Source organism: Ovis canadensis, chromosome 25, assembly GCF_042477335.2.
Source record: "Ovis canadensis isolate MfBH-ARS-UI-01 breed Bighorn chromosome 25, ARS-UI_OviCan_v2, whole genome shotgun sequence".
Classification (NCBI taxonomy): Eukaryota; Metazoa; Chordata; class Mammalia; order Artiodactyla; family Bovidae; genus Ovis; species Ovis canadensis.
Genome location: NC_091269.1, coordinates 30,758,364 through 30,785,397, shown reverse-complemented (window position 1 = coordinate 30,785,397; position 27,034 = coordinate 30,758,364). Strand labels below are relative to the sequence as shown.

The 27,034-nt window shown below is 42.8% G+C and overlaps 1 protein-coding gene and 1 non-coding gene across 4 annotated transcripts in view; one reads left to right on the top strand and one right to left on the bottom strand.

The window, feature by feature from the left end:
- Nucleotides 1–4,868, bottom strand: part of ZNF248 (zinc finger protein 248) — a 34,614-nt gene extending 29,746 nt beyond the window's left edge. For 2 of the 3 annotated variants that reach the window (XM_069571640.1, XM_069571642.1), the window contains exons 1-2: nt 4,778–4,868; nt 2,883–2,924 (exon numbers count right to left, since the gene is read on the bottom strand). In XM_069571640.1, coding sequence (XP_069427741.1) covers nt 2,883–2,897 — 15 coding nt within the window. In that variant the 5' untranslated portion in view covers nt 2,898–2,924; nt 4,778–4,868. Of the gene's footprint in view, nt 1–2,882; nt 2,925–3,013; nt 4,723–4,777 lie in introns of those variants that run through there. The other variant, XM_069571641.1, reaches the window with a different exon arrangement.
- Nucleotides 4,869–26,638: 21,770 nt separating this feature from the next.
- Nucleotides 26,639–26,710, top strand: TRNAS-GGA (transfer RNA serine (anticodon GGA)). The gene has a single exon. It is a non-coding gene; the product is annotated as a tRNA-Ser (tRNA).
- Nucleotides 26,711–27,034: the final 324 nt, after the last annotated feature.

Genomic DNA, 27,034 nt, shown 5'->3' with positions numbered 1-27,034 from the left:
CTTAGCTTAATATAAATACAGATGGTTACACACTGAAATATTCATAGATATATGTTAGTATACATATATATTTTCTTGTTCAGTCAGCTGACAGGATCTATAAGGAATTACAAACCAATAGCATACTCAGCCCCCCAATCTTGGTTTCTAACACCAAGCTCCAATAAAAGGAAGCAGAGCTCTTCAGGGGAAAATGGCTTATTCTAGGGCAGGAAATATGAGCCTGGACTACCTTCTAGCATCAGAAAGTATAGAAGAAGTACTCAAACAGAAACACAATAATGGGGTTTGTTGAAAGTGCTCTATTTAATAACCAAGCTGGAACAAACAATTTGAGCAACAAAGTGAACAAGGTAGTACTGGACTATAATAAGTAAAAAAATAACTAGCCATGAGTTCATATTGATATTAAACACTGACTGAGTTTGCTTGCTCGCTAAGCCTCTTCAGTCGTGTCTGACTCTGTGCGACCCCACAGACGGCAGCCCACCAGGCTCCCCCGTCCCTGGGATTCTCCAGGCAAGAACACTGGAGTGGGTTGCCATTTCCTTCTCCAATGCATAAAAGTGAAAAGTGAATGTGAAGTCGCTCAGTCATGTCTGACTCTGTGACCCCATGGACTGCAGCCCACCAGGCTCCTCCGTCCATGGGATTTTCCAGGCAACAGTTCTGGAGTGGGGTGCCATCGCCTTCTCCGCTGACTGAGTTAATAAATATTAAAATCTCCTGTGCAGAATGCCTAACAGTTTATGTGGATACTCCACTGAGAAGGAGGTGTGGTATAACCCTCCACTTCCTTCCAAATAGTATATTATGAAAACAGAGGGGAAAAAAGAGTGACTTTACAGTGGAGAAAGTTAATACCATACAGCTTCAGGCTGATGATCAATAGTGGTACATCATTTTTTGAAAAGTGAAAAGTCATGTGAGAGAATTTACCCCTGATAAGACATGACCAAATGACATTTTACCTCTGTGGTCTTTCTCCAAGAAAACAATTACCCCAATATAGTCATAGGACAAACAGTAGACAATTCCCATGTGAAGGACATTCTATAAAACACCTGATTTGTACTCCTCAAAACTGACAACGTCTTCAAAAACAAGGAAAATCTGAGGAATTGTCACAGCCAAGGGGAGCCTAAGGAAACATGATGACTAAGTGAGATGTGGTATCCTGAAGCAGAACACCTGCATGGGGAGGGGAGGGAAACCAGGAACACTTATCAAAAGACAAATGATATACAAGAAAATAATATTCTGTAACTTATATGAAAGATAAGCATTAGGATCACTAACCTGCAAAGAGCTAACCAGACATTGAAAAAAAGAAAAAAAAAAGCCAGAAACCTAAGAGCAAAATGGGTAAAAGATATGAACAGATCACAGAAACATACAAACAAGACATCTTTTAGATATGTGAAAAAAATCTTCAACCTCACTGAGCATTAGGATAATTACAGATGTAAACTACATAAAATACAAATTTTTACCTATCAGATGTCAAAATCCAAAAGTGAACCACATTATTTTTATGGGAGAAGCTGTGGAGAAAAAGCACTCTCATGCAATGCCAATGTAAATACAAAGTATCTATAATCCCACCAAACAGATCAAGTTTATCAATTGTAGTCAACCGTTTGGGAATTTACATATTCCCAAATATCACTTCTGGGAATTTACCTGACAGAATTAATCTCATTTCTGGGAATGTATATGACAGAATAAACCTAATGTACAAAGTTATTCATTAAAACATAGGTTGTAGTAGCAAAAGGTTGGAAATAGTTAATTACTAGTTTAATAAACTGTGGAACATTCAGAATTGAATTCCATGTGATTATAACAAAGAAAGAAGAAATCTATGTTCTGTTACAAAGATTCCCTGGGACAAGCTGAACAAAGAAGTGAAAAAAAGCAACCAAAAAAAGAAAGAATGGGAAACAATGTTTAGACTCACTACTTAGTGTGGTTCTCTGAGCAGCAGAATCAGCTCCAGGTATGTACAGGTGCATCTAAACTTAAAAAGCACTAAGTATAATAGATTCCCATTTAAATAAAAGAGGGCACATACTTTCTTTCAACTGAATAAAGAAACATTGGAAGGACAAACAAGAAATCAGAAATAATGTATACCTATAGCTGAGTGACAATACACTGCAGTTCATCTGGGACTGTCCCAATATATGCCAGTTGTTCCAGCATAGTTGTTAATAAAACCTCTCTCACTCTCAGTGAAAGAGACACAGTTTAGATGCTAAATAAATCCTACTTGGAGGAAGCCTAAGGTACAGAGAGGAAGGGATGTGAATTTTTATTTTCTCTGTATCACTTACATTTTTAAAAAACCATGTTAATATACTAACAATTTTAAAGTATTTTAATTTTTAAAGACAAAAGTTGTCAGGAAAAATAGGTATCTGAGAAGGGCAGTTGTCTAAGAACAGGGAAACAATGGATAAGCAATAAACCCAGGGATAAGCAATGTTGAGGCAAAAGGCAAAGACAACTTCATGAGGCACAGAAGTTAGGAAAGGGAGAACTAGGAACTTAGCGTCATAGACAACAGAGGAGACTTTCAAAACAGACTCCACGTAATAGTATCAAATGCTGCAAAAGGGTCCACTAAGACTAAGACAAAGACAAAAACTGGACTTGACTACAATCTGGTGGCTTTTTCAAGAAATGATTCAGGTGGAGAGGTACTGAAGGAGCAAGACTGCATGTATTAGGTTGAAATTTAAGTGGCAATGCAGAAACAAAAGCCAGGACTATCTGCTACTGAAGCTAAAAACACAAATGAGCTGACACACGGTTTAATAAACCTTTAAAAACTTTAGAAAACTCATTTTGGATAAAGTGGGGGAAAAAAAAAAACTCACCTGGGATTTGTTCATTTTTCACTCTTAGTGGAGGAGGGAGAGCTGAGGGAGAAAGAAGGAAGTAAGAACTTGGCTTGTCCTATAGTTTCTAGATTCACCAGCCTACACAGCTCCACACACAAGACACTTACCTGCTCATATGTGGCTCCCATTTATGTTGACCTTAGACCTGATACTTTTCACTGAGTGAATGTAAACTTTTGCTTCTTACTGATTTATTACCGGGTTTCCCTGGTGGCTCAGCCCATAAAGAATGCTGGAGACCTGGGTTCGATCCCTAGGTTGGGAAGGTTTATTACCAATTTAGGTTTTGTGACACAGAAAAATTAAAAACATGAGAGGATGCTTAACAGAACAGTAACCTAAAAGATACACTAGGGATTTGTCAAAACTGAGGTTCTAGGGGGGTAAAAACACCTTCTTACTGTTGTTGTTTAGTCACTAAGTCCTGTCTGACTCTCATCTGCTGACACCATTAATCCTATGAGATCAGATAATCAAAGAAACCTCTGAAAAAAGGGATGGGGGTGTTTAAGGCAAGATTTTTTTTTTTTAAAGTTTGTTCTAAGCCGCTTACACTTTTCAAAAGGATCTTTTCATAAAAAACTAACTCTGACCTAACAAAATGACAAAATGGGCTGTGGCCCAAGAATCTGCAGACCTGACTTTCAACTGTGATTCTGTCACTAACAAACTGCATGATCAGAGCCAGTCATCTTCTCGGGCTCATTTCTTTTTGCATCTTTCAATAAGAAACTGATAAGCCAAAAAGGACCTGTCTGCATTACCATCCTGTGTGTCTGAGGCTAGGGGGAGCAGGAACCTTAGCATTTCTCTAGATGCCATCAACAATGGAACACTGCTCGAGGACAGCTAACCTCAGCAAAGAATGAATGGAGAGTTAGGAGAGGAAGAGGTGTTAGGGATGGATAATGACAGAATTTTAACTATGGCTGGTGAGCCTTTCAACCCCAACCATGGCTTCACAAATTTATAAAGCGGTGTCATTTCCTGTGTAGCCTGTGTGTCCACCCCGCTCATCTCCAGCTCACCTCTCTCTTCTTAAATTTGTCCCAGACCTTCCACCATCACACAGCCTTCGATGGCTTCAGGACACCGTGTCATGATTATATACAACAAATAACAAATGAAGATATAACAAATAATAACTTAGGATCCGAGTAATGTTAACAGAGCCAGGAAAAGGCTTTGGTGGCTAGGTGGTCCAGCCCCTTCCAATCCATTTCACAAACGACTTAACTGAGGGGCCCAAGCTCCAGCCGCCTATACAGAACAAACACAACAGCAGCTGACAAAACGTGGGCGCTCAAAACAACCCAAATCGGCAAGCACTATAGAGGTCTGCATTTTACAGATAAGAAAACCAAGTCTCTAGGCGGCGATTTGGTCCTGGAAATTCATTTATTTCGGGGCCCTGCAGGAGACAATGGTCTATAGCCTCCCGGCTCCCCGTAAGCCTGGCGCAGAAGAAACGCATACGTCACTACGTGAAGTGCGCACAAACATGTCACACAAGCGCAATCGCTTTCCCCCTACCTCCTACCCGCCCGCCCCCCACCCCCGTGGGCCCAGCGCACACTTCACGCACGCGCACTCCCCACCCGCGGCCACAGGACAGCGCCGCCCGCTCCGCTGAGGGGCGGAACACCTGCAGACCGAGCGAGCCTGAGAGGCCGCGTTCCCACACGGGACTCTGGCCCCTTAAGGCAGAAGCGCCCCCGCCTGCCGTCCCTTCAGTTCTGCAGACGCTGCAGACTCCCGGGGTCGCGCAGTGTTCGCGGGACTCCAACCCACCGCCCGGCACCGCTGCCTCGGCCGGCTCTCCCAGCCGCGCGGAGCCCGCTCGGCCCTCGCCCCCACCCTCCGGGGCTCACCCGCAGCTCCCTCGCCCGTGGACCTGGAGGCCAGGGATTGTTTCCCACGAGGGGCTGGAGGCCGCGGAAGGACGAGCCAGGCGGAGAAGGCGGGGATGCACATGCGCAGAGGGAGGGAGGGAGCGGCGCGGCGCGGTGCGGTAGCAGAGAGCTGGAATTTAGCTCCTGGTAGTTTGCTTTGGAAAAGTGGCTCTACCTATAGAAGCACGCCTCACTCCTAAATTGTAAAAGTAAGCTAATAGTAGTACAGTACCTAACTAACGGTTTTTATGAAGATCCAGAATGTTTGTCTTGTAAAAGCACTTAGGATGAGTTCCAGCACATAAATTGTTCAGTATGTTTCTTAAGATTCTTTCTAAATATACACCATGCCCACTCTAGAAATCAGCTGGAGAGTTTCTGCCTTATTGACTGAGCTGAGAGATTACTATCTGTTATACTCACTCCTGCTACCTGAACCCTGGATTCTGTCCGTGTCCCATAGATGTATGTCAAAGCAGTGTGCATTTTTGACTAGACACATCAAGTGGTACCTGAATTTTATTTATGAAAGTGAACAGATGTTATTTTTGTTTTGATAAACTTATCTTATAGCAGTTTAGACAGCAAATTTATGTAAACTAAAATGATATCTGTGAGCAGCAGAGTTGTTCTCTGGAATGAGGAAAAAAGCGACCTAGCAGTTCAGTATTAATAAAAATTGTTCATATATGCGAAAGTGTTCATACATTAAACTTAAGGAAGAAAGCACTTTCTCATCTTTCCAAACCAACCGTTTTCCCTGGAACCGAATATATATTCTTTTATGTGGGCATTCTCATGACATTTTTGACACAGTATAGTCATATGAGCCTGTTAGTTTATGATGAACTTTTCGTAAAAGAATATGTAGTTAACTCTTTCCGGTCAACGTCGTTAAAATTTTTTTTAATAACTTTAAGTTGCTCAGGTTGGTCCCATGTACTCTTCACCCAGTTTCCCTTAATTGTTAACATTTTGCAAAACCGTGGTACATTTAGCAAAACTAAGAAAGTGATGTGGGTACAATTCTAATGAAACTACAGAGTTTATTCGTTTTTCCATTAATGTCCTTTTTACTGATCTAGGATTCAATCCAGGATACCACAGTATGTTTAGTCATCAGATCCGTTAGGTCTCATCCAACCTATAATAGTTTCTTGGTCTTTGTCTTTTATTACCTTCAGATGTTTGAAGAATAGTGGTCACATATTTTGAAGATTGTCCCTGAATTTAAGTTTGTCTGATATTTTCTCCTGATTGGACTAAAGTTTAAGATTTTTAGAAATATCTCAGAGAGGATGTGTCCTTCCTGTATATGAGGGGACACATGATTATCAACATAACTTATATTAGCCTTGGTTACTTCATTAAGGTCGTGTCTGATGAGTTTCTCCACTATCTTTAGGATTTTTCCCTTTCCAATCTATGCTTAGAAGTCCAGTGTATACACTGGTTACAAAGTCCAGTGCACTCAGTGGGGGCAGAAATAAGCTGCATCTCAAATTTAGGGTGATATTTTTAAACTGCCACATTTAGTAGTAAATTTGGGTTGAGAACCTTTGAGGTTATGCAGATATACTCTTCCTACTTAGAGTTTTGGCCACTAATTTTACCTTTCATTGGTGGATCTTGCATGCAACAGTTATTACTGTGGTATTCCAGTTGGTGATTTAATATTTCACCGCTTTCTTCTTTATTAATTGGAAATCTTCTGTAAGGGAAGATTTTCATTCCCCAAATTTATTTATAACATCATTTATTTATATCAGTATGGATATTTGTTTTATTCCCAACTGTCGGGGGAGTGTGTAATTTCCTCGGTTCTGTCTCAATGCAAAGATTTGAAATGGCAGATCAGTGTTACAGCTTTGTTACAGCCCAGTTTTATTTGGTGAGCAAAGGATAGTACCTCCTGGAGGTGTGAAGACAGGCTGACCCAAAAAGGACAGAGGCTCAATCTTGGCTCCTCTTTTTATAAAAAATGTTTTGTCTCCTTCTGCTGAGCCTGTCCTATGTAAATTGGGCTAGAGATCTGTTTGTTTCACCTGTGGTACTCACTCTGGTCCTCAGATTTTCTTTTGTTGCATTTTCACGAGCTTTTTCCTTTCTTTGTCTTTTAGCCACTGCCATTTTGGACTCTTTTTTCCATTCTAACTACCTAACATTCCCCCCTCAAGAGATGGGAGGCCCGATTCCTTGGGAATAGGGGTGTTGAGGTCTCTCTGGCTACTTCCTGCTGAGCTGGGATGACTAGGGGCATTGGGCCTCCCTCTCTTGCTAGTCTCAAGCTTCAGAGTCCTTATAGCAGTGTCCATCTAAAGGTGAGTGATATTTTCTGTGGTTGGGTGTAGTTTTCTATATCCTTGTTGAACTGGCATTGCATGTTGTAGCTTGTTGACCTGGGCAGACAAAATGGGTTAGACAGTTGCTAATACATGGAGCAATCATAAGCAGCATTAATATGGTGATAACATGGGTTAGTAGATGCATTAGCCAACTCCAAATTCCCCTTCACCAGGAGAAGGATCCCCCAAAGAGAGATTATAGCCACCTTGAGGACTCTCCAGCTCGTTCTTTGAGATCCCATAGGATCTGAATGTTTTTCTTGAGGACTGTGAGACTTTCTTTAACTTGGCTGGAGGTGTTTACCCAGCAACAACACGTCTCATTCAAGATGGCTCAAGTCCCTCCTTGTTCAGGGATCAGGAAATCTATCTTCTATCTATTTTGGAGTACAACTTCTGTCAAGCTGTGTTGGCTCTTTAGAGCTATTCTGAGAAACCTTATTCCTGGAAACTTAAATTGAGAATGTTCATTAGAATGACACTCATTTGTAGTCCTGGATAGATATCTCAGATCTCCCAGGGGCTCACAGGTGTACTGAGTGCCCTCTTCTGTTTTCTTCCATGGCTTGACTCGTGAGTAGTGAATCCAAGAGTTGTGCCCTGGTACCTTGTCTACTGTGGGGGTAGAAAGTATTACAGGGTAGGGGCCCTTCCATGTGGGCTAGAGTTGAGCCTTTGGGGACCCATCTTTCCAGACTTTAATTAGGACTTGTGTCCCTGGAGCATATAGTGGTGGCTCTTTAGAATCTTTTGGGTCCTGGTTGACACCCCACAAGGGTATTTCTTGTTGGAATTGCCCAGTGGCCATGGTGTAAGACCAGAGGGTCTGAGCCTCTGGATCTAGGAAGAGGTGATTGATATAAAACAAAATGTCTCCAATATAGCATCTCATAAGGGCTAAGACCAACCTTTTCCTTAGGGGCAACATGGGTGTGGAGGACATGGGAAGTCTCCTGGGTTATCTTTGTTATTGGTGATTTTAAGAATTAGTTGGCTCTTTCTACTTTGCCTGAAGGCTGAGGCCTCCAGGCACAATGGAGGTAATAAGTAATGCCCAATGCTTTAGAGACCCCTTGGGTGACCTTAGAAGTAAATGATGTCCTATTGTCACTTTGTAATAACCTGGGCAGACCAAATCTTGGAATGATTTCATGGAGCAGTTTTTTTTTTTTTTTTTTTTACTACCTCCTCAGCCTTCTCAGTCCAGGTGGAAAAATCTTCAATCCACCCTGTGAATGTGTCTATCATGACTAGTAGGTATTTATACTCTTGAGAAACTGGCATCTGGGTGAAGTCCATCTGCCAGTCCTCTCCTGGGTATGTCCCACGCTGTTGGACAGGCTGGAATCTTCTATCTCCTTGGAGTTGTTTAAGTGGCAAGTGGGACAAGAGGAGACCACTTGACTTATAGTCATTTTGGAGGCCTGTTCCTCTGAAGGACCTTGCTAGTAATCTTTGGAGGGCCTTCTCCCCTAAATGAGTGGTGGCATGTAAGGAGTTAACCAACTTCCCCTGGAGGTTCCCAGGCAGAAAAAAGAGTCAAGAAGTCCCTCCTTTTGGAACCATCCCATATCATCTTCTTGAAAGCCCTCACTCTTAGCTTTAAGAGTCTCACTTTCAATATATGAAGGAGTTTCTGGCAAATTAGTCTGTGGAACTAAGGTGGCAGCCCCTACTAGGTCATTGTTCTGTAATGCTGCTCTCTTAGCTGCCTGATTGGCTGCTTGGTCCCTTGTGCCACTTCCATGCTCCCCTTTTGGTGTCCTCTGCAATGGGAGACTGAAATCTCAGTGGGCAGATGGACTGCCTCCAAGAGCCTAAGGATTTGATCACCATGCTTGATTTGGGACCCTGGGGTGGTCAAGTAGCCTCTTTCTTTCCAAATAGCAGCATGTACATGTAGCACCAGAAAGGCATACTTGGAGTCAGTGTAAATGACTACTCTTTTTCTTTTTCCCAGCTCTAAAGCTTGAATCAGGGCTATGAGCTCAGCCAATTGGGCTGAAGTACCGGTGGCAAAGGTTTAGCCTCTATGATCTCAAAATCGGAGACTACTGCATATCTGGCTCTTCTTTTTCCATCCAACACAAAGATGCTTCCATCAGTGTGCCAGATTTGCTGAGAATTGGTCAGAAAATCTTCTGATGATCTCTCTCAGGGTTTTGAACAATGGTCCAAAGTTTCTAGGCAAGAGTGAAGGGAGAGAGCCCTTGGGGGTAGACAGGAGGATGGCTGGGTTAAGAACCTCACAAGGGGATAGATATAGTGAGGCCTGGATTTTCCATCAGCACTACTTGATATCTGCGGATCCTTTGATCAGACATCTATAAATGGCTTCTGCCATTCAGGAATTATTTCATTTGGTAGCTGGTAAAAATAGTTTGCCCCCAAGAGAGAGTTTTAAAGCATCTTCTATCAGGACTGCAATAGCTGCAAGATTTCGAAAGCAGAGAAAGATCTCTTCCCAATAAGGGAGTAGGACACTCAGGGACCACCAGAAACTGGTGGGAAAATATTTGTCCATCCAAGCAACTAAGAAGTGCTCAGGTGAATCTTTTTGTAATTGTTTTTCCTGTAGTACTCAAAATGGTACAGGTTTGGGAGGAGAAGGCTCCAGAGTAGGAGGTCAGGACAGAGTAGGTAGCCCTTGTGTCAACCAAGAAATTCTCGGCTCTACCTGCCACATCTTGCTGCACCCTTGGCTCCAGCCCCATGAAGGTTATCTGTGACAGGTGGGCTGGCTGGAGTGAGCCACTTCAGTCCTGTCAAACAACCATCGTGAGGGAAAGCTTGGCCCTTAACCCTGAGGCTCTTGGGTCCCAAGGACAGTGTACAGTCCAGAGTCCCAGTTGATAGCATTTGTAGCAAGCCATTTTAGGAGACTTGCCACGGTTTGGACACTCTTTGGCCCAAGGTCCCGCCTGTATACAGATTAGGCATTTACCTCATGCCTTGTCCTTCAAGTACTCGGGGTTTGCCATAGGGCTTCCCTGAAGGGCGGCCAGCATCTGGGCACGCCCTGTCTCTTTCCTTTTCTCCCTTTCCTGGGCCTTGGCCTCCCTCTCCTGTTCTAAAAGGTATTGGTGGCTGTCTGGACCATCTCATCTAAAGAGGCAGCAGGGTCCTGCTTCTCTAGCTGTTATAACTTTATCCTGATGTCTGATGCACCTTGGGAAAGGAATTTGTCCTTTAAAATCACCTGTCCCTCTTAAGAGTCTTTAAGTCCATATTGGTAAACTTTTGGAGGGCCTCTTTCAGACTTTCCAGAAAGGCAATGATGTTCTTGTTGGACTCCTGAGTTATTGCTGAGACCAGGCACATTCCCACAACTAATAGGCTTCCTTCTATTTCCATGGGTGGACTTCTTAAGGGTGAGTTTTTCTGAAGCTTATCCTACGCAGTACTGTTGCAACCTGAGAGCTGGGCATCCCTGGGTCAGGTGCAGGTCCCCAGGCAGACTGAGGCATAATAGCCTCCTGGAGATCAAATCCCTGGGCAGGCTGAGGCAAGTTAGCCTCCTGAGAATTGGGTCCCTGGGCAGGTCGAGGCATGTCGACTTCCTGGGACCCTTGGACTGGCAGATTCCTGAGCAGGTTGAGGTGTGACAACCTCCTGAGGACCTGGTTCCTAGGCAGGTCGACCTCCTGGGACCCCTGAACTGGCAGATTCCTGAGCAGGTTGAGGTGTGACAACCTCCCAGGGACCAGATCCCGAGGCAGGTCGACCTCCTGGGATCCCAGGCTGGAGTTGGGCATCCCTAAGGTCGCTAGCATGACTAGTGCTGGGTAGGATTAAGGGGTTGTAATCTTAACTCATTGCCAGTTTCTCCACCGCAGATGGAAATAGGTACCATGACGTAAAGCAATCCAAGCCTGTGGCCTGAGACTGAACCTGGCAAAATAGCCATGAGCCTTATCCTCTTATTGCTCTGAGATAGTATAATTTCCTCACTGATTTCCTCCTCTAGTCCTCAATAAGAACAGTTTAGGGTGTTTCCAATGGTAAACATTTCATTGTAATAGACCCACTTTAGGTAATAACAGAAGTAATGACAAATGAGTGGGTTATCTGATCCTGTTAGGGGCATTAAGAATATTTTAATAAGCTTGGTGGATCGATGTTGCCTACAAAGGGGCAGGGTCCTGGTTGTAGGAGTTAGTAAGTGGCTTAAGGACAAATTGATAATAGGCAACAGACAAGATGTTCCATGAAAGTGGAGTGGAGATTTGATCTGAGGGTATGTTTGTAACTTTAGGAGAAGGATGGTAAGGGTTTGGGCCCAAACAGCCTGCAGGGCTAACTCCCAAAGTGATAAACATTGTCCCTGGAAGCCCAATTGCCCTTGAAGGGATGCCACCAACAGATGGACTTCTGGAAGGTATTGTGTGCCTGTCACCCACCCTAGCAGGTCCACTGAGAGGCGCTGTTGTCATACATGTAGGAAACATGGAAGATGAAGGCCTGACGCTACAGAGGGATTGGATACCATACAGTATTTCCCTCCCCAGGGCCAGCTGTTTTCTGGTTGTCCTTCCAGAAGATTTATAGACGCAATATTGTGGGCCCAGATGGGCCTCATGAAAAGAGCATGAAACAGGACTGAAGGGGGCAGGGCACAACTTTTGAAAGAATAACATAGCCCAAGGGCATAGCATAAAATGATTAAAATCAAATGGGTCCAAGATAGCAGACAAGTCAAATTTAACTAAACCTTGATCCTCAATCTGCAAACTAAATAACATACCCAGAGGCACCAGAACAGTTCCAAGGCACTATCAAAAGACCAAGGACTGGGTGGTTCCCCAATTATTGGAATGATCCTCCCACTCATTAGCATATGAAACCACCCAGCTCACAAAAACTAACCACACATTTCATGGCTGCCATACTCACCCTCTGTGATGGCACACACTGTGGACTGTGCTGCTCTCTGAATCCAAACAAATCTACCTCTTACCTATTGCTGTGTCTCTCACTGAATTCTTGTTGCAATAAGACATCCAGAACCTGAGCTTCATTATGTCCTGAAACCAGGCACTGTGGGCTTTGGCCTTGCTCAAGTCCTGGTAGAACCCAACTGAGTGACTGAACATAGCACATAGTACCTGCCACGTGGGTTTGAGTCCCAGTTTTAGGTAAACAGTTTCAAACACAACTTTCAGAAATGGAAAGATGATAACCTTCTCTATACTTTGTAAACAGTGGCATAGATGGAGAGAGAAACTGAAGGATGGGAGGAAAAAGCAGTGGGAAAAACGTGCCAAGGAACCCCTTTCAAAACTCACTGGAAAATCTGCTATATACCTGACCTGTGCACACAATTTCCATTGGCCTGATCCTTGGCACAAAGGAGGTTAAGGACAGAAGAACCCTCACCGGCTTGGGCAACAGCTACTAGGGTGCAGGACACAGCAGAGCCTTTGGGACACACTGGGGAGTATCCCCTGCCAGAGTCCCTCAGTTGCACCCACTGCTCCTCGTCTGTTCTCAGGGGGTTTGAGGAAACAAGAAACGAGAGATTGTAAAGGAATTAAGATTTTGTTAGCCATATGTCCTTCCAGACATAGGGGCGAGAACCTCCTACCTTAACTGGAGGTCTTCTGGAATCTGACACTGAGCCACATGAGCTTTCTGCTCTTTGTTCTTGTCCCAGTTGCCAGCATGCTAGGCTTCTTGTCACTTCCACTACACTGGGTTTCCTTTGCATTCAGCTTCCACCATATGACTTTTCACCAAGTTGGGCTTCTGCTGCGCTTGGTCTCTGCTCGCTGGGGCTGAGCTGGGGTTGTTTCAGCCAGGTTAAATCTGAGACATGTCGGATTTAAGGCACCAGATATGTTGGGGGGAGTGTGTAATTTCCTTGGTTCTGTCTCGCCACAGCAAAGATTTGAAATGGCAGACCTGTGTTACAGCTCAGTTACAGCTCAGTTTTATTTGGCAAACAAAAGATAGTACATCCTCTAGGCGTGAGGGTGGGCTGACCCAAAAAGGAGAGAGGCTCAATCTTGGCTCCTCTTTTTATATATTTTGTCTCCTCCCCCTGAGCCTTCCCTATGTAAACTGGGCTAGCCAGGAGAGCTGTTTGTTTCAACTGAGGTTCTCACTCCATCTGCAGATTTTCTTTTGCTCCATCTTCATGGGCTTTTTCCTTTCTTTGTCTTTTAGCCACCACCATTTTGGACTCCTTTTTCCTATTCTAACAGCCTAACACAACCATGGTTATTCAACCTGTTAATGAATCACAAGTCTCTGCCCGAAACACAGTGAGGCCCATCAATACTAAAATAGAGTTTAGTACAGAGAAAGGCTTATTACAGATTCATACAAGGAGATGGGTGACTGATGCCCTCAGAATCCCAAAGTTACTGAAAACTTTCTACAAGCCCCTTTAAAAGCAAAAGGTGAGGGATGGGTGTGGTTGTTGCAAATTTCTTGCTGTAGGATCTTCTTGAGGTCAGGTCATGGCAGATGTTCCTGTAAGTCTCTACCAAACGAATGTTATTCTCTGTCCTGAAAGAAAGGGTAAAATCCCAAGGCATAGCTTTCACCCTCCAAGGTCCCAGTCCTGGCTAAGAGGAGGCAGATCTCAGTTGGTATTTCCTTCAGGCCAGGTTCCCACACCCTACCCAGTTGTCATCCCTGAGGGAGTGAGGCACCCAGCCCAACTGGCCCTCAATCTATTCAGGGTGCCTGAATGGGAAAATCATGTCTCAGAGACTGTGACCAAAAGAGATGGCCACTGCTATTAGGTCTCAGAGACAGGGATCAGGGAGAGGTTCACTGCTACCTTAATACCTGTGCCAATACCTGGTGAAGGGCCTTAGCAAGGGCTCTGGGGCCCTACAGAACATAGTTCCCACTCTGTTCCCTGGGCCTTTCAACCCAAGGCTGGATGAGCTGGAGGGCCTCAAGGAGAAGACCTGAGTCTGACTCTTACCTCACTCACCACCTGATGACCACCACACCACTGAGCCTTGGCTGAATCACTTCCCTAACAGTCCCTTATTAACAGTTACTTGTAGGCAGGGCCCATTGCGGCATTGAACACTAGCTGAGCAGGACAACTAATGGTCACTTATTGACAGTCGGCTGCTTGTGGGAGGGGCACGCTGAGGCATCGAACAATGGCTGAGCAAGACCTATTGCCTGGTAACAGAGTGCAGAGTAATGAGGCACAGCAATGGCTGCCTACTAAGGGCTGTGCTCAGCCTGCTTTGGTACACCCTCTGGTATGTTTTCTTTCTGTAATTTTACCCTTTTCAGAATGTCACATGGAATTATGTGTATTGCCTGGGTTTGGCTTAGCAAAATTCATGTAAAATTCATTTATGTTGTCACTCCCCACTTTTTTAGGTCAGCTCTTTTGCTCCCACTCTTTTCACTTCATTCAGTACTTCTATATTATTATGTTGTTCAAAGTGTTCTATGTTTGGGCATTGAGAGCTATCATAGGTTAGCTTTTGGATCATATTAAAGAGTCAAGCAAGAGAGTTCCAGAAAAACATCTATTTCTGCTTTATTGACTAGGCCAAAGCCTTTGACTATGTGGATCACAATCAACTGTGGAAAATTCTGAAAGAGATGGGAATACCAGACCACCTGACCTGCCTCTTGAGAAATCTGTATGCGGGTCAGGAAGCAACAGTTAGAACTGGACATGGAAGAGCAGACTGGTTCCAAATAGGAAAAGGAGTGCGTCAAGGCTGTATATTGTCACCCTGCTTATTTAACTTATGTGCAGAGTACATCATGAGAAACGCTGGACTGGAAAAAACACAAGCTGGAATCAAGATTGCCGGGAGAAATATCAATCATCTCAGATATGCAGATGACACTACCCTTATGGCAGAAAGTGAAGAGGAACTAAAAAGCCTCTTGATGAAAGTGAAAGAGGAGAGTGAAAAAGTTGGCTTAAAGCTCAACATTCAGAAAATGAAGATCATGGCATCCGGTCCCATCACTTCATGGGAAATAGATGGGGAAACAGTGGAAACAGTGTCAGACTTTATTTTTGGGGCTCCAAAATCACTGCAGATGGTGACTGCAGCCATGAAATTAAAAGATGCTTACTCCTTGGAAGAAAAGTTATGACCAACCTAAATAGCATATTCAAAAGCAGAGACATTACTTTGCCAACGAAGGTCCGTCTAGTCAAGGCTATGGTTTTTCCTATGGTCATGTATGGATGTGAGAGTTAGACTGTGAAGAAGGCTGAGTGCCGAAGCATTGACGCTTTTGAACTGTGGTGTTGGAGAAGACTCTTGAGAGTCCCTTGGACTGCAAGGAGATCCAACCAGTCCATTCTGAAGAAGATCAGCCCTGGGATTTCTTTGGAAGGAATGATGCTAAAGCTGAAGCTCCAGTACTTTGGCCACCTCATGTGAAGAGTTGACTCATTGGAAAAGACTCTGATGCTGGGAGGGATTGGGGGCAGGAGGAGAAGGGGACGACAGAGGATGAGATGGCTGGATGGCATCACGGACTCGATGGACATGAGTCTGAGTGAACTCCAGGAGATGGTGATGGACAGGGAGGCCTGGCGTGCTGTGATTCATGGGGTCACAAAGAGTCGGACACAACTGAGTGACTGAACTGAACTGAAAGAGTCAGACACGACTGAACGACTGAACTGAACATATTCTTATCATTTAAAAAAAAATAATAGTTTTTTTTTTTCCCTTTGGCTGCACTGCATGACTGTGGGATCTTAGTTCCTGACCAGGGATCAAACCCATGCCCCGTGTATTGGAAGTGCAGAGTCTTAAGCACTGGATCACCAGGGAAGTGCCAAAAATAGCAGTTTTATTGAGATATAATTCATGTAACATACAACTCATTCATTTAAAGTGCACAATTGTACAATTCAGTCATTTTTAGTGTATTCACAGATAAGAGTGATCATCACCACAGTCAATTATAGAACTGTTTCATCAACTCAAAACAAATTCCATATGCTTTAGCAGTCATCCCCGGTGCCTTCATCCCCCAAACCCGTGCAACTACTAATCTATTGTTGTTTCTATATAAATGGAATCAAACAATATATGGTCTCTTGTGACTGATTTCATTCACATTAGCATAATGTTTTTCAAAAGTCATCCATGTTTTAGCATGTATTGATACTTCATTCTTTTTTTATGGTTGAATAATATTCTGATATGTGGAATAATTTTGTTTTATACCACATTTTCTTTATCCCTTCATCAGGTGATGGATGTTTGGGTTGTTTCCATCTGTTAGCTATTGTGAATAACATTGCTATAAATATTCATGTCCTGCCTCTTGAGAAATCTGTATGCAGGTCAGGAAGCAACAGTTAGGACTGGACGTGGAACAACAGACTGGTTTTAAATAGGAAAAGGAGTGCGTCAAGGCTGTATATTGTCACCCTGCTTATTTAACTTATGTGCAGAGTACATCATGAGAAACGCTGGACTGGAAAAAACACAAGCTGGAATCAAGATTGCCGGGAGAAATATCAATCATCTCAGATATGCAGATGACACTACCCTTATGGCAGAAAGTGAAGAGGAACAAAAAAGCCTCTTGATGAAAGTGAAAGAGGAGAGTGAAAAAGTTGGCTTAAAGCTCAACATTCAGAAAATGAAGATCATGGCATCCGGTCCCATCACTTCATGGGAAATAGATGGGGGAAACAGTGGAAACAGTGTCAGACTTTATTTTTGGGGGCTCCAAAATCACTGCAGATGGTGACTGCAGCCATGAAATTAAAAGATGCTTACTCCTTGGAAGAAAAGTTATGACCAACCTAGAGAGCATATTGAAAGGCAGAGATATTACTTTGCCGACTAAAGTCCGTCTAGCCAAGGCTATGGTTTTTCCTGTGGTCATGTATGGATGTGAGAGTTGGACTGTGAAGAAGGTTGAGCGCCAAAGAATTGATGCTTTTGAACTGTGGTGTTGGAGAAGACTCTTGAGAGTCCCTTGGACTGCAAGGAGATCCAACCAGTCCATTCTGAAGATCAACCCTGGGATTTCTTTGGAAGGAATGATGCTAAAGCTGAAGCTCCAGTACTTTGACCACCTCATGTGAAGAGTTGACTCATTGGAAAAGACTCTGATGCTGGGAGGGATTGGGGGCAGGAGGAGAAGGGGACGACAGAGGATGAGATGGCTGGATGGCATCACGGACTCGATGGACGTGAGTCTGAGTGAACTCTGGGAGTTGGTGATGGAACGGGAGGCCTGGCGTGGTGTTATTCATGGGGTCGCAAAGAGTCGGATACAACTGAGCGACTGAACTGAACTCAGCTGAAGATTTGTTTGAACATGTTTTTGTTATTCTTGGGTATTTACCTAGGAATTGCTGATTCTGATGTTAATTCTATGATTAATATTTTGAGGAACTGCCACTTTTTTTCACAGTAATTGCACCATTTTTCATTCTCACCTTAAGTGTATGATGGTTCCTATTTTTCCATATCCTTACATACACTTTAAAAAAAATTTATTTTGGGTGTGCCACATGGCTTGCATTCCCAAGTAACTTTGCAAGGATGCTAAACATTTAAGTCCTGACTAGGAGAGCAATGGTCTAAAAGATAATACCTCAGAGGAAATGCTTAAGAACCTGAGGTTTTTATGGGGAATGTTACCTCAGGCAGATGGTGCCAGGCAGTTAACAAGGCCCAGCTCCTCCCCAGGGCCAGGCTCTGAGGGGCACCTTCTGAGGTCCTTACTGGGGATGCACTTCCTGACTGGTGCTCAATGTCTCTGCTTTAAACCAATTATCCATTCCTCCTCTCATATGTGATGGCAGATGTGCCATCATCATTTAATATGGCATCCTTATTAATAAGGCATCATTAATATGGCGATATCTCAGTGGCCATCATTTAAATATGGCATTGATATCTGAAGATTACCAGTCTGTATTGAGTACCTTTTGCCATATAAAGGTGCAGGTTGTCAAACTGGAAATGGTTCAGAAAGCCATACATGTGAAATGGATTCATGTGGCTGGTGTTGGTTGGTCAGGAACCAGAAGAAAATGTCAGCAGTGGTAAGGTGCAAGATAGTCCCCAGAAGAGGTCAAATATGAAGCTGGCATCTGCCAGGAGTGGGCAGGGAGGGCATGCTCCATGTAATGTGGGCTCACTACCAAGAGACATGCAGGCCCAAGGCTGTTGCTCCTTGAAAGAACTCTAGCCTCACAGACACCCTTACCCCACCCAGCCTGCCTGGCCCGTTTCCAAGGTTGCCTGCACTGCCTTCCAGCACACGTGCTCACAGGCATGTGTGTGTCCACAGGCCCTGAAATGGCTGGTCCAAGCCTGGCTTTGACAAGAGTCACAGGTGTGGCATGCAGCCATAGCTTCTGCATTAGCAACAGTCTTTTCCCTTTAGCCCAATCCGTGGAGGTGGACATGTTGCCATGTTCAGAAAGGCAATGAATCCAGGCAACATTTGTTGCAACCTGGATGCTGGGAGCTGATTCCAGTTGGTCTTAGAGAGGTTATGGTAGAAAGTGAAGAAGAACTAAAGAGCCTCTTGATGAAAGTGAAACAGGAGAGTGAAAAAGTTGGCTTAAAGCTTAACATTCAGAAAACTAAGATCATGGCATCTGGTCCCATCAGTTCAGTTCAGTTCAGTTTAGCTGCTCAGTCGTGTCCGACTCTTTGCAACCCCATGAATCACAGCACGCCAGGCCTCCCTGTCCATCACCATCTCCCGGAGTTCACTCAGACTCACGTCCACCGAGTCCGTGATGCCATCCAGCCATCTCATCCTCTGTCGTCCCCTTCTCCTCCTGCCCCCAATCCCTCCCAGCATCAGAGTCTTTTCCAATGAGTCAACTCTTCACATGAGGTGGCCAAAGTACTGGAGTTTCAGCTTTAGCATCATTCCTTCCAAAGAAATCCCAGGGCTGATCTCCTTCAGAAAGGACTGGTTGGATCTCCTTGCAGTCCAAGGGACTCTCAAGAGTCTTCTCCAACACCACAGTTCAAAAGCATCAATTCTTTGACGCTCAGCCTTCTTCACAGTCCAACTCTCACATCCATACATGACCACAGGAAAAACCATAGCCTTGACTAGATGGACCTTAGTTGGCGAAGTAATGTCTCTGCTTTTGAATATGCTATCTAGGTTGGTCACAACTTTTCTTCCAGGGAGTAAGCATCTTTTAATTTCATGGCTGCAGTCACCATCTGCAGTGATTTTGGAGCCCCAAAAATAAAGTCTGACACTGTTTCCACTGTTTCCCCATCTATTTCCCATGACGTGATGGGACCAGATGCCATGATCTTCGTTTTCTGAATGTTGAGCTTTAAGCCAACTTTTTCACTCCCCTCTTTCACTTTCATCAAGAGGCTTTTTTGTTCCTCTTCACTTTCTGCCATAAGGGTGGTGTCATCTGCATATCTGAGGTGATTGATATTTCTCCCGGCAATCTTGATTCCAGCTTGTGTTTCTTCCAGTCCAGCATTTCTCATGATGTACTCTGCATAGAAGTTAAATAAGCAGGGTGACAATATACAGCCTTGACACACTCTTTTTCCTATTTGGAACCAGTCTGTTGTTCCATGTCCAGTTCTAACTGTTGCTTCCTGACCTGCATACAGATTTCTCAAGATGCAGGTCAGATGGTCTGGTATTCCCATCTCTTTCAGAATCTTCCACAGTTTATTGTGATCCACACAGTCAAAGGCTTTGGCACAGTCAATAAAGCAGAAATAGATGTTTTTCTGGCACTCTCTTGCTTTTTCCATGATCCAGCGGATGTTGTCAATTTGATCTCTGGTTCCTCTGCCTTTTCTAAAACCAGCTTGAACATCAGGAATTTCATGGTTCACATATTGTTGAAGCCTGGCTTGGAGAATTTTGAGCATTACTTTGCTAGCATGTGAGATGAGTGCAATTGTGTGGGAGTCTGAGCATTCTTTGGCATTGCCTTTCTTTGGGATTGGAATGAAAACTGACCTTTTCCAGTCCTGTGCTGAGTTTCATGGCAAATAGTTGGGGAAACAGTGGCTGACTTTATTTTTTGGGGCTCCAAAATCACTGCAGATGGTGATTGCAGCCATGAAATTAAAAGATGCTTACTCCTTGGAAGGAAAGTTATGACCAACCTAGATAGCATATTAGAAAGCAGAGAAGAGACATTACTTTGCCAACAAAGGTCCGTCTAGTCAAGGCTATGGTTTTTCCAGTGGTCATGTATGGATATGAAAGTTGGAGTATAAAGAAAGCTGAGCACCGAAGAATTTGATGCTTTTGAACTGTGGTGTTGGAGAAGACTCTTGAGAGTCCCTTGTACTGCAAGGAGATCCAACCAGTCCATCCTAAAGGAGATCAGTCCTGGGTGTTCACTGGAAGACTGATGTTGAAGCTGAAACTCCAATACTTTGTCCACCTGATGCGAAGAGCTGACTCATTTGAAAAGACCCTGATGCTGGGAAAGATTGAGGGCAGGAGGAGAAGGGGATGAGAGAAAATGAGAGAGTTGGATGGCATCACCGACTTGATGGACATGGGTTTGGGTGGACTCCAGGAGTTGGTGATGGACAGGGAGGCCTGGCGTGCTGTGGTTCATGGAGTCGCAAAGAGCTGGACACAACTGAGTGACTGAACTGAACTGAACTGAACTGAACTGAACTGAGAGCTCTTTGTGGGCACCTACATGAGTGAAACAGTTCCATCATCACCTGCAATTTGTTTCCAGTTTCCCAATTTCCTGGCCCCAAAGAGAGTTTCTTTACTGGGTTGAAAAAAAAAAAAAGAAGGAAAGAAAAGTCTTCATTCTGCCCACAGTAGGAGCAACCCTAAGCCCTTTCAGTCTGTATAGTTGGTCAAGCTGATTCTGAAGCTATTAGTGGACAATATTGAGTTTCAGTTTAGTTGGAACATTAGTAAACCAGGACCTAGCAGTCAGAGAATCATCTGTGAAATGAAAACCCCAAAGAGCTGGTGACTTTGGGCTTTTTTGAGGCAGCACAGAGAGAGATAAAATTTCCTCCACAGAGATAGCTGCAATTAAAGCTGAGATGCTACTGCATTTTCCAGTGTACATATCCATTTCACAAGTGAAGGTTTCTTTGGTCCTTTCCCACCTTATCCATCATGGATTCAAGGTTACTCACCCTCAAAATGGACATAGGAGGCTCATGAGGTCTCTAAGTATCAGGAATTTAATTGGACAACAGCTCAGGAACAAGGTATTGTAATAGCTGTAGTAGCCATGCCAAAACCCAAAGTCCAAAGCCATAAGAAATACCAGTCCCTTTGCCAGAGGTTCTAGTAGGCAAAAGGCATCAGTGTCAGAACCTTGTACCATCGCCAATTCCTAAATAATTCAATAAGGTGAGGGGAACTCGTGTTAAATCATGACCTGATCACTGGTGACTAATGACCAGAAAGTCAGGCCCAACATTCTTCTCTACCTGCAGTTCTTCAGCCATGGGATGAATATCCTGTGAAACTTATGAGACAGGGAATTAGAGCTTATAATATTCTACTATAATTCTAATGCAAAAACAACAGTAAAAATGTACATCAAGGGACTTCCGGGGTCCAGTGGTTAAGATTCCAGACTTCCAACACAGGGGGCATGAGTTAGATCCCTGCTCAGGCATTCCACGTGCCACATGGATGTGGCCAAAACATTTAAAGAGGAAATGAATTTTAAAAAGTCTTGTTTTAAAATATTGTACATCAAATCTGTCCAAAGGGCCCCACCCACAAAGTCGCTTTTACATTTTTTTCTTTTTCACTGCATTGTTTCTTTGAACTGGCTCAGTTGGACACGTGTGGTTTTCTGTTTGTTTGTTTTTCTCCTACAGGAACACAAGAGCTTAACATCTGCTTGTTGCAGGTGTTAACAGCTTCCAGATCTTGGTACCTCTTGGGGGTTTGAAGGAGGGGATTGAAGGATGGAGAGTATTGGATGCTAGGTTATGGAGATGGCTGAAGCATTTGAGATTTAATTTTTCTCTTTGGTACATATCCCCAATCTTATCTCCTCCTGTGTGCCTTCCGGCATCTGGGGAGCACTGGGCTCAGGAGCTTTTTCTTTACGCCCCCTTACATGAAGCAATGGCTCTGCCCTATAGTCCACAGCACCTTCTGCATCCCTGTCCAGTGCCTTTTTTCCCTCAGGGGACCAGGTAGGGTGGGGACTAGGCTGCCTGTATCCCATACAGCTCTAAAAGTTTAAGACTCTTCCCTGAGGTCCCCCAGCATATTCAGATTGATCTATTAGGGTCTTTGACCCCCTTAAGGATAGGAAGAACCCATCCCTCATTTGAAGCAGCTGAAGTTAGGGTAGATGGCAGATGAGGAATCAGTGAGACATAGAAAATACTAATATCTCTGCACAAGAGAGACACATTTACTTTCAGGTTTGAGCAGCTGCTTGCAGCTCACTCCTCCCAAAGACCTATAGATGCAGCTCTGGAGACTCCTTAACTCTTCTTCCATGTCCCACACGAGTTTGGTTTTTGTTGTTAGTCGCTCAGTTGTGTCCAACTCTTTAAGACCCCATGGACTGTAGCCTGCTAGTCTCCTCAAATTCTCCAGGCAAGAATACTGGAGTGGGTTGCCATTTCCTTCACCAGGGGATCTTCCTGACCGAGGGATCAAACTCCGGTCTCCTGCATTACAGGCAGATTCTTTACCGTCTGAGCCACCAAGATTTCTTGTCCCATGTGAAGTAAAGAACAAATAACAAAATTGTAATTCAAGATGCTTGTTTCAGTCCTAATTCCTGGTACACGGTCAGCAACCACCTTTCATATGTTGTGGCTTTTGATCTGTTAACAAGTTCTGCCTTTCCATTTGTTTATACTTTTGGTTTTCTTTCATAAGTTGCTAGCTTTACATTTACACCTGAATATTTCATTTTCTATGGAGTAATTGTAAATGGTATTGTGTTTTTCAGTTCAGTTCCCATATGCTCCTAGTTAGTATATGAAAATGTGATAGGTTTTGCACCCTATGATCCTTTTTGTACTTGCTTATTAATTCTCAAAGATTTCTATAGATCCTTGGGATTTTCTACATAGACTATATACAATATACAATGTCATTTGCAAACAGGGATAATTTTATTTCTTTTTCCTCCCAAACTGTATGCCTTTTATTGCTTGTGTATCTATATGTATGCTTTATTGTACCATCTAGTACTTCCAGTATTATGCTGAATGAATAAGCATGGTGAATGATGATGTTCCTGACTTTAGGAGGAAAACATTCAGTCCCTCAACACTAACTGTGATGTTAAATGTAGGATGTTTTGTAGATAATCAAGATGAAGTTCCCCTCTACTCCTAGTTTCCTGAGAGTTTTTATTTTTATATCATGAGTAAATGTTGGATTTGATTAGATGCTTTTTCTGAGCCAGATATGATCATATGACTTTTCTTCTTTAGCCTGTTGATATGGTGGATGTCACTGATTGATTTTTTAAAATCTGAACCAGCCTTCCAAACCTAGAATAAACTCCACTTGATTATGGTGTATAATTCTTTTTATACATCATTGGATTCAGTTTGGTAGTATTTTGCTGAGGATTTCTGCATCTAAGTTAATGTGAAATACTTGTCTATAGTTTTAATTTTGTACTGTCTTGATTTGATATTGATATCAGAATAATACAGATGTCATAAAACGAGGTGAGAAGTGGTCTGTTTCTGAACAAGATTGTATATAATTGATATGAATTCTTCTTTAAATTTTTCATAGAATTCTTCAGTGGGTCTGGCATCTTCTTTTTAAAGGGAATTTTTAAAAGTACAAATTCAATTTAAAAAATTGGCTATAGGACTCTTCAGATGTCTATTTCATCTTGGTCGAATTTTGTAAATTTGTTGTTTTTGAGAAATTGATCTGTTTTTTCTGTTTTTGAATTTATGCTTATAAAATTGTTCACAGTATTCTCTTATTATCATTTTAATGAATAAATGATCTATAGTGAAAGTACCTGTTTCTTTACTCACATTGATGTTTTATGTCTGTTTTTATCTTTGTCAGTCTTGCTGGAGGTTTACCACTTCTATTGATTTTTTGGGGCACCAACTTTTTGTTTCATTGATATTCTCTGTTGCTTTCCAGTTTTCAGTTTCATTGATTTCTGCTCTATCTTCAGTATTTCCTTTGTCTACTTACTTTGGGTATATTTTGTTCTTCTTTTTCTTAAGTTTCTTGGAATAGAAACTAACATAATTGATTTGAGATCTTGCCTTGTTCCTGAAGTAAGCATTTGGTGCTATAAACTTCTCACAACTCCACTTTAACTGTCTCAAATATTTTGATAGGCTGTATTTTAATTTCCATTCAGTTCTATATATTTTTAAATTTTCCTTTGAGACTACCTCTTTTATCAACTGTTATTTAGATATGTTGTTAAAATTTTCAAGTGTTCAGAGATTTTCCTATTGTCTTTCTGTTACTGATTTCATTTTATTACATTGTGATCAGAGAGAATACTATGTATAATTTCAGTAATTTTAAATTTTATGAACTTATTTTATGACTCAGTATGGTCTCTCATAGTGAAGGTTTCTTTGGTACTTGAAAAATATATATATTCTGTTGATTTTGAGTAGTGTTTTATATATTTCACTTAGGTCCTGTTAGTTGACTGTGTTGTTTTTCTGTATTCTTACTGATTTACTGTTTAGTAGTTCTAAGAGTGGGGTGTTGAAGTCTTGAACTATTAATATAATTGTGGATTCATCTGTTTCTCCTTTCATCTCTATTATTTGAGGAGAATATCAATTCAAATGACAGTAACTTTCCAAGTGTCTTTTTCCTCTGTCTGCTTTCAAGGTTTTTCTTTGTCTATAGATTTTTATTTTAAGTTTAATTATGATGTAACTTGGTATGGATTTCTTCAGGCTTATTTGAGATTTGCTCAGTTTATTTTATGATTATGGCTTAATCCCCCCCCCCACCCCCATTTATGAAAGCTTCAGCCTTTATTTCTTTAAGTACTTTTTCAGTTCCTCTCTCTCCTCTTCTTCAGGGATGTTAGCTCTTTTATTGTTATCTCAGAGATCCTGAGACTCTGTTCATTTTTTCAATGTCAACTGAGTAAATTCTATTGATCTCAGATTCACTGATTCTGTCCTTTTCATTTCCACTCTACTATTGATCCCACACAGCTATTTACAAAATTTAGTTATTGAATTTTTTCAGTTCTCTAATTTCCATTTTCTTCTCTCTCTCTCTCCCTTTCTCTGTCTTTCTCCCTGTTCCTCCCTCTCTCCCTCTCTTAACTTTTATCTATTTGCTGAGATTTTTCTATTTTTTTCATTGGGTTTCAGGCATATTTGTAATTTTGATGATTGACAGCTGCTTTAAAATCCCAATCAGACTATTCCAGTATTTAATTCATCTCAATGTTGGTGTCTGTCTTTTTTTTCATTCAAGTTGTTATTGTCCTAGGTATTGGTATGATGAGAGATTTGCAGTTGTAGCCTGGACATTTGGGATATTATATTTCAGGACAATTGGACCTATTTCATTTTCTTTTTAAATAGGCAGTCCCATTGTTTAGTTGCAGCATGAAAACCTGGTTGGAAGTGTATGTTTTGCTTCTCGCTGGGCTTTGCTGATACTACCCTGGAAAAAGTGGAGTTCTGACTCACTTTGCCTTTTTGTAGATGGGTGGGATATATTGTCAGTCCCTGCCTCAGTCTCATTGACATGTTCTTTGTAGAAAAGGGCCCTGACTCACACCATCTCATTGTCTCCAGCTGTGCATGTAAGCTCGCTCCCTGCTGGGCCTTGCTGATACCAGGGGAACAAGGTAGCTCAGTACCTGCCTTCCACCCATAATTCTTTTTTGATGCTGAATTGTGGAGGCTCAGCTTCTCCTGTGCCACCTGACATGAAAGAAATGGGAAGTGGAGTGTCAACTATCTCTCCCTTGAATCACTTGCTCTGCCTCATTGTTGCCAGTGGGGGTAGATACTTAGCTGCTCATTGGGCTCCCCTGACATTAGGTGGTTGGAGGCACCAAATTAAAAGAACTTATATTGCCTTATTTAATCTTATTGCTGCCAGGTCACTAAATAGCTTCAGCTACCCACTGGGCCTCACTGACACTAAAGATGGAAAGAAAGTGGAGTGCTGAGTTGTATTACCTTGCTCAGTCGGATCAGTGACAGGACTCCTCTGTCATTACCTTTGCAGAGGAATCCAAATACCACTTGCTTCCACTAGGTGAGAGATGAAAAATCAGCTCCTGGCTCAGCCCCATTGACACTTCTGTGGTAGCTTAATCGGAGAACCTTCTGCTTCTTATTGAGTAGAGATGGAAATTCACATCCCTGCTTGTGTTGCATGGCCCAGCAGGGAAAATTGAAACACTGCCTACTTTCACTAGGAAGGAATGGTGGATGAGTAGGGGAATCAGAGCACCATCATCTGCTACTACACAGCACAAAGTGAGTGAGTGGGTTCTGTTAGGCATCTCTTTTCTTGGCCCTTTGGCTAGAGGGAAAAAGCTTGGCTTTTGTTTTATTTTTGGGCTTCTCTGGTGGCTCAGAGGTTAAAGCGTCTGCCTGGAATGCAGGAGACCCAGGTTTGATCCCTGGGTGGGGAAGATCCTCTGGAGAAGGAAATGGCAATCCACTCCAGTACTCTTGCCTGGAGAATCCCATGGATGGAGGAAACCTGGTAGGCTACAGTCCATGGGGTCGTAAAGAGTCGGACATGACTGAGCGACTTCACTTTCACTTTTGTTTTATTTTCGGGCTTCTGCAGTCTGAGAGGTATAAGAGGTAACAAGAAAACCAGGGGAAATCATCACCATTGCTCTAGTGGTACTATATGCCTTGGTAGTCCCACAGACAGTTTGCCTTCTTTCCACCTTTCAGAGACTTTCTATGGTTTCTTGGTGTATTATGTTCAGGATATTTTTGCTGTA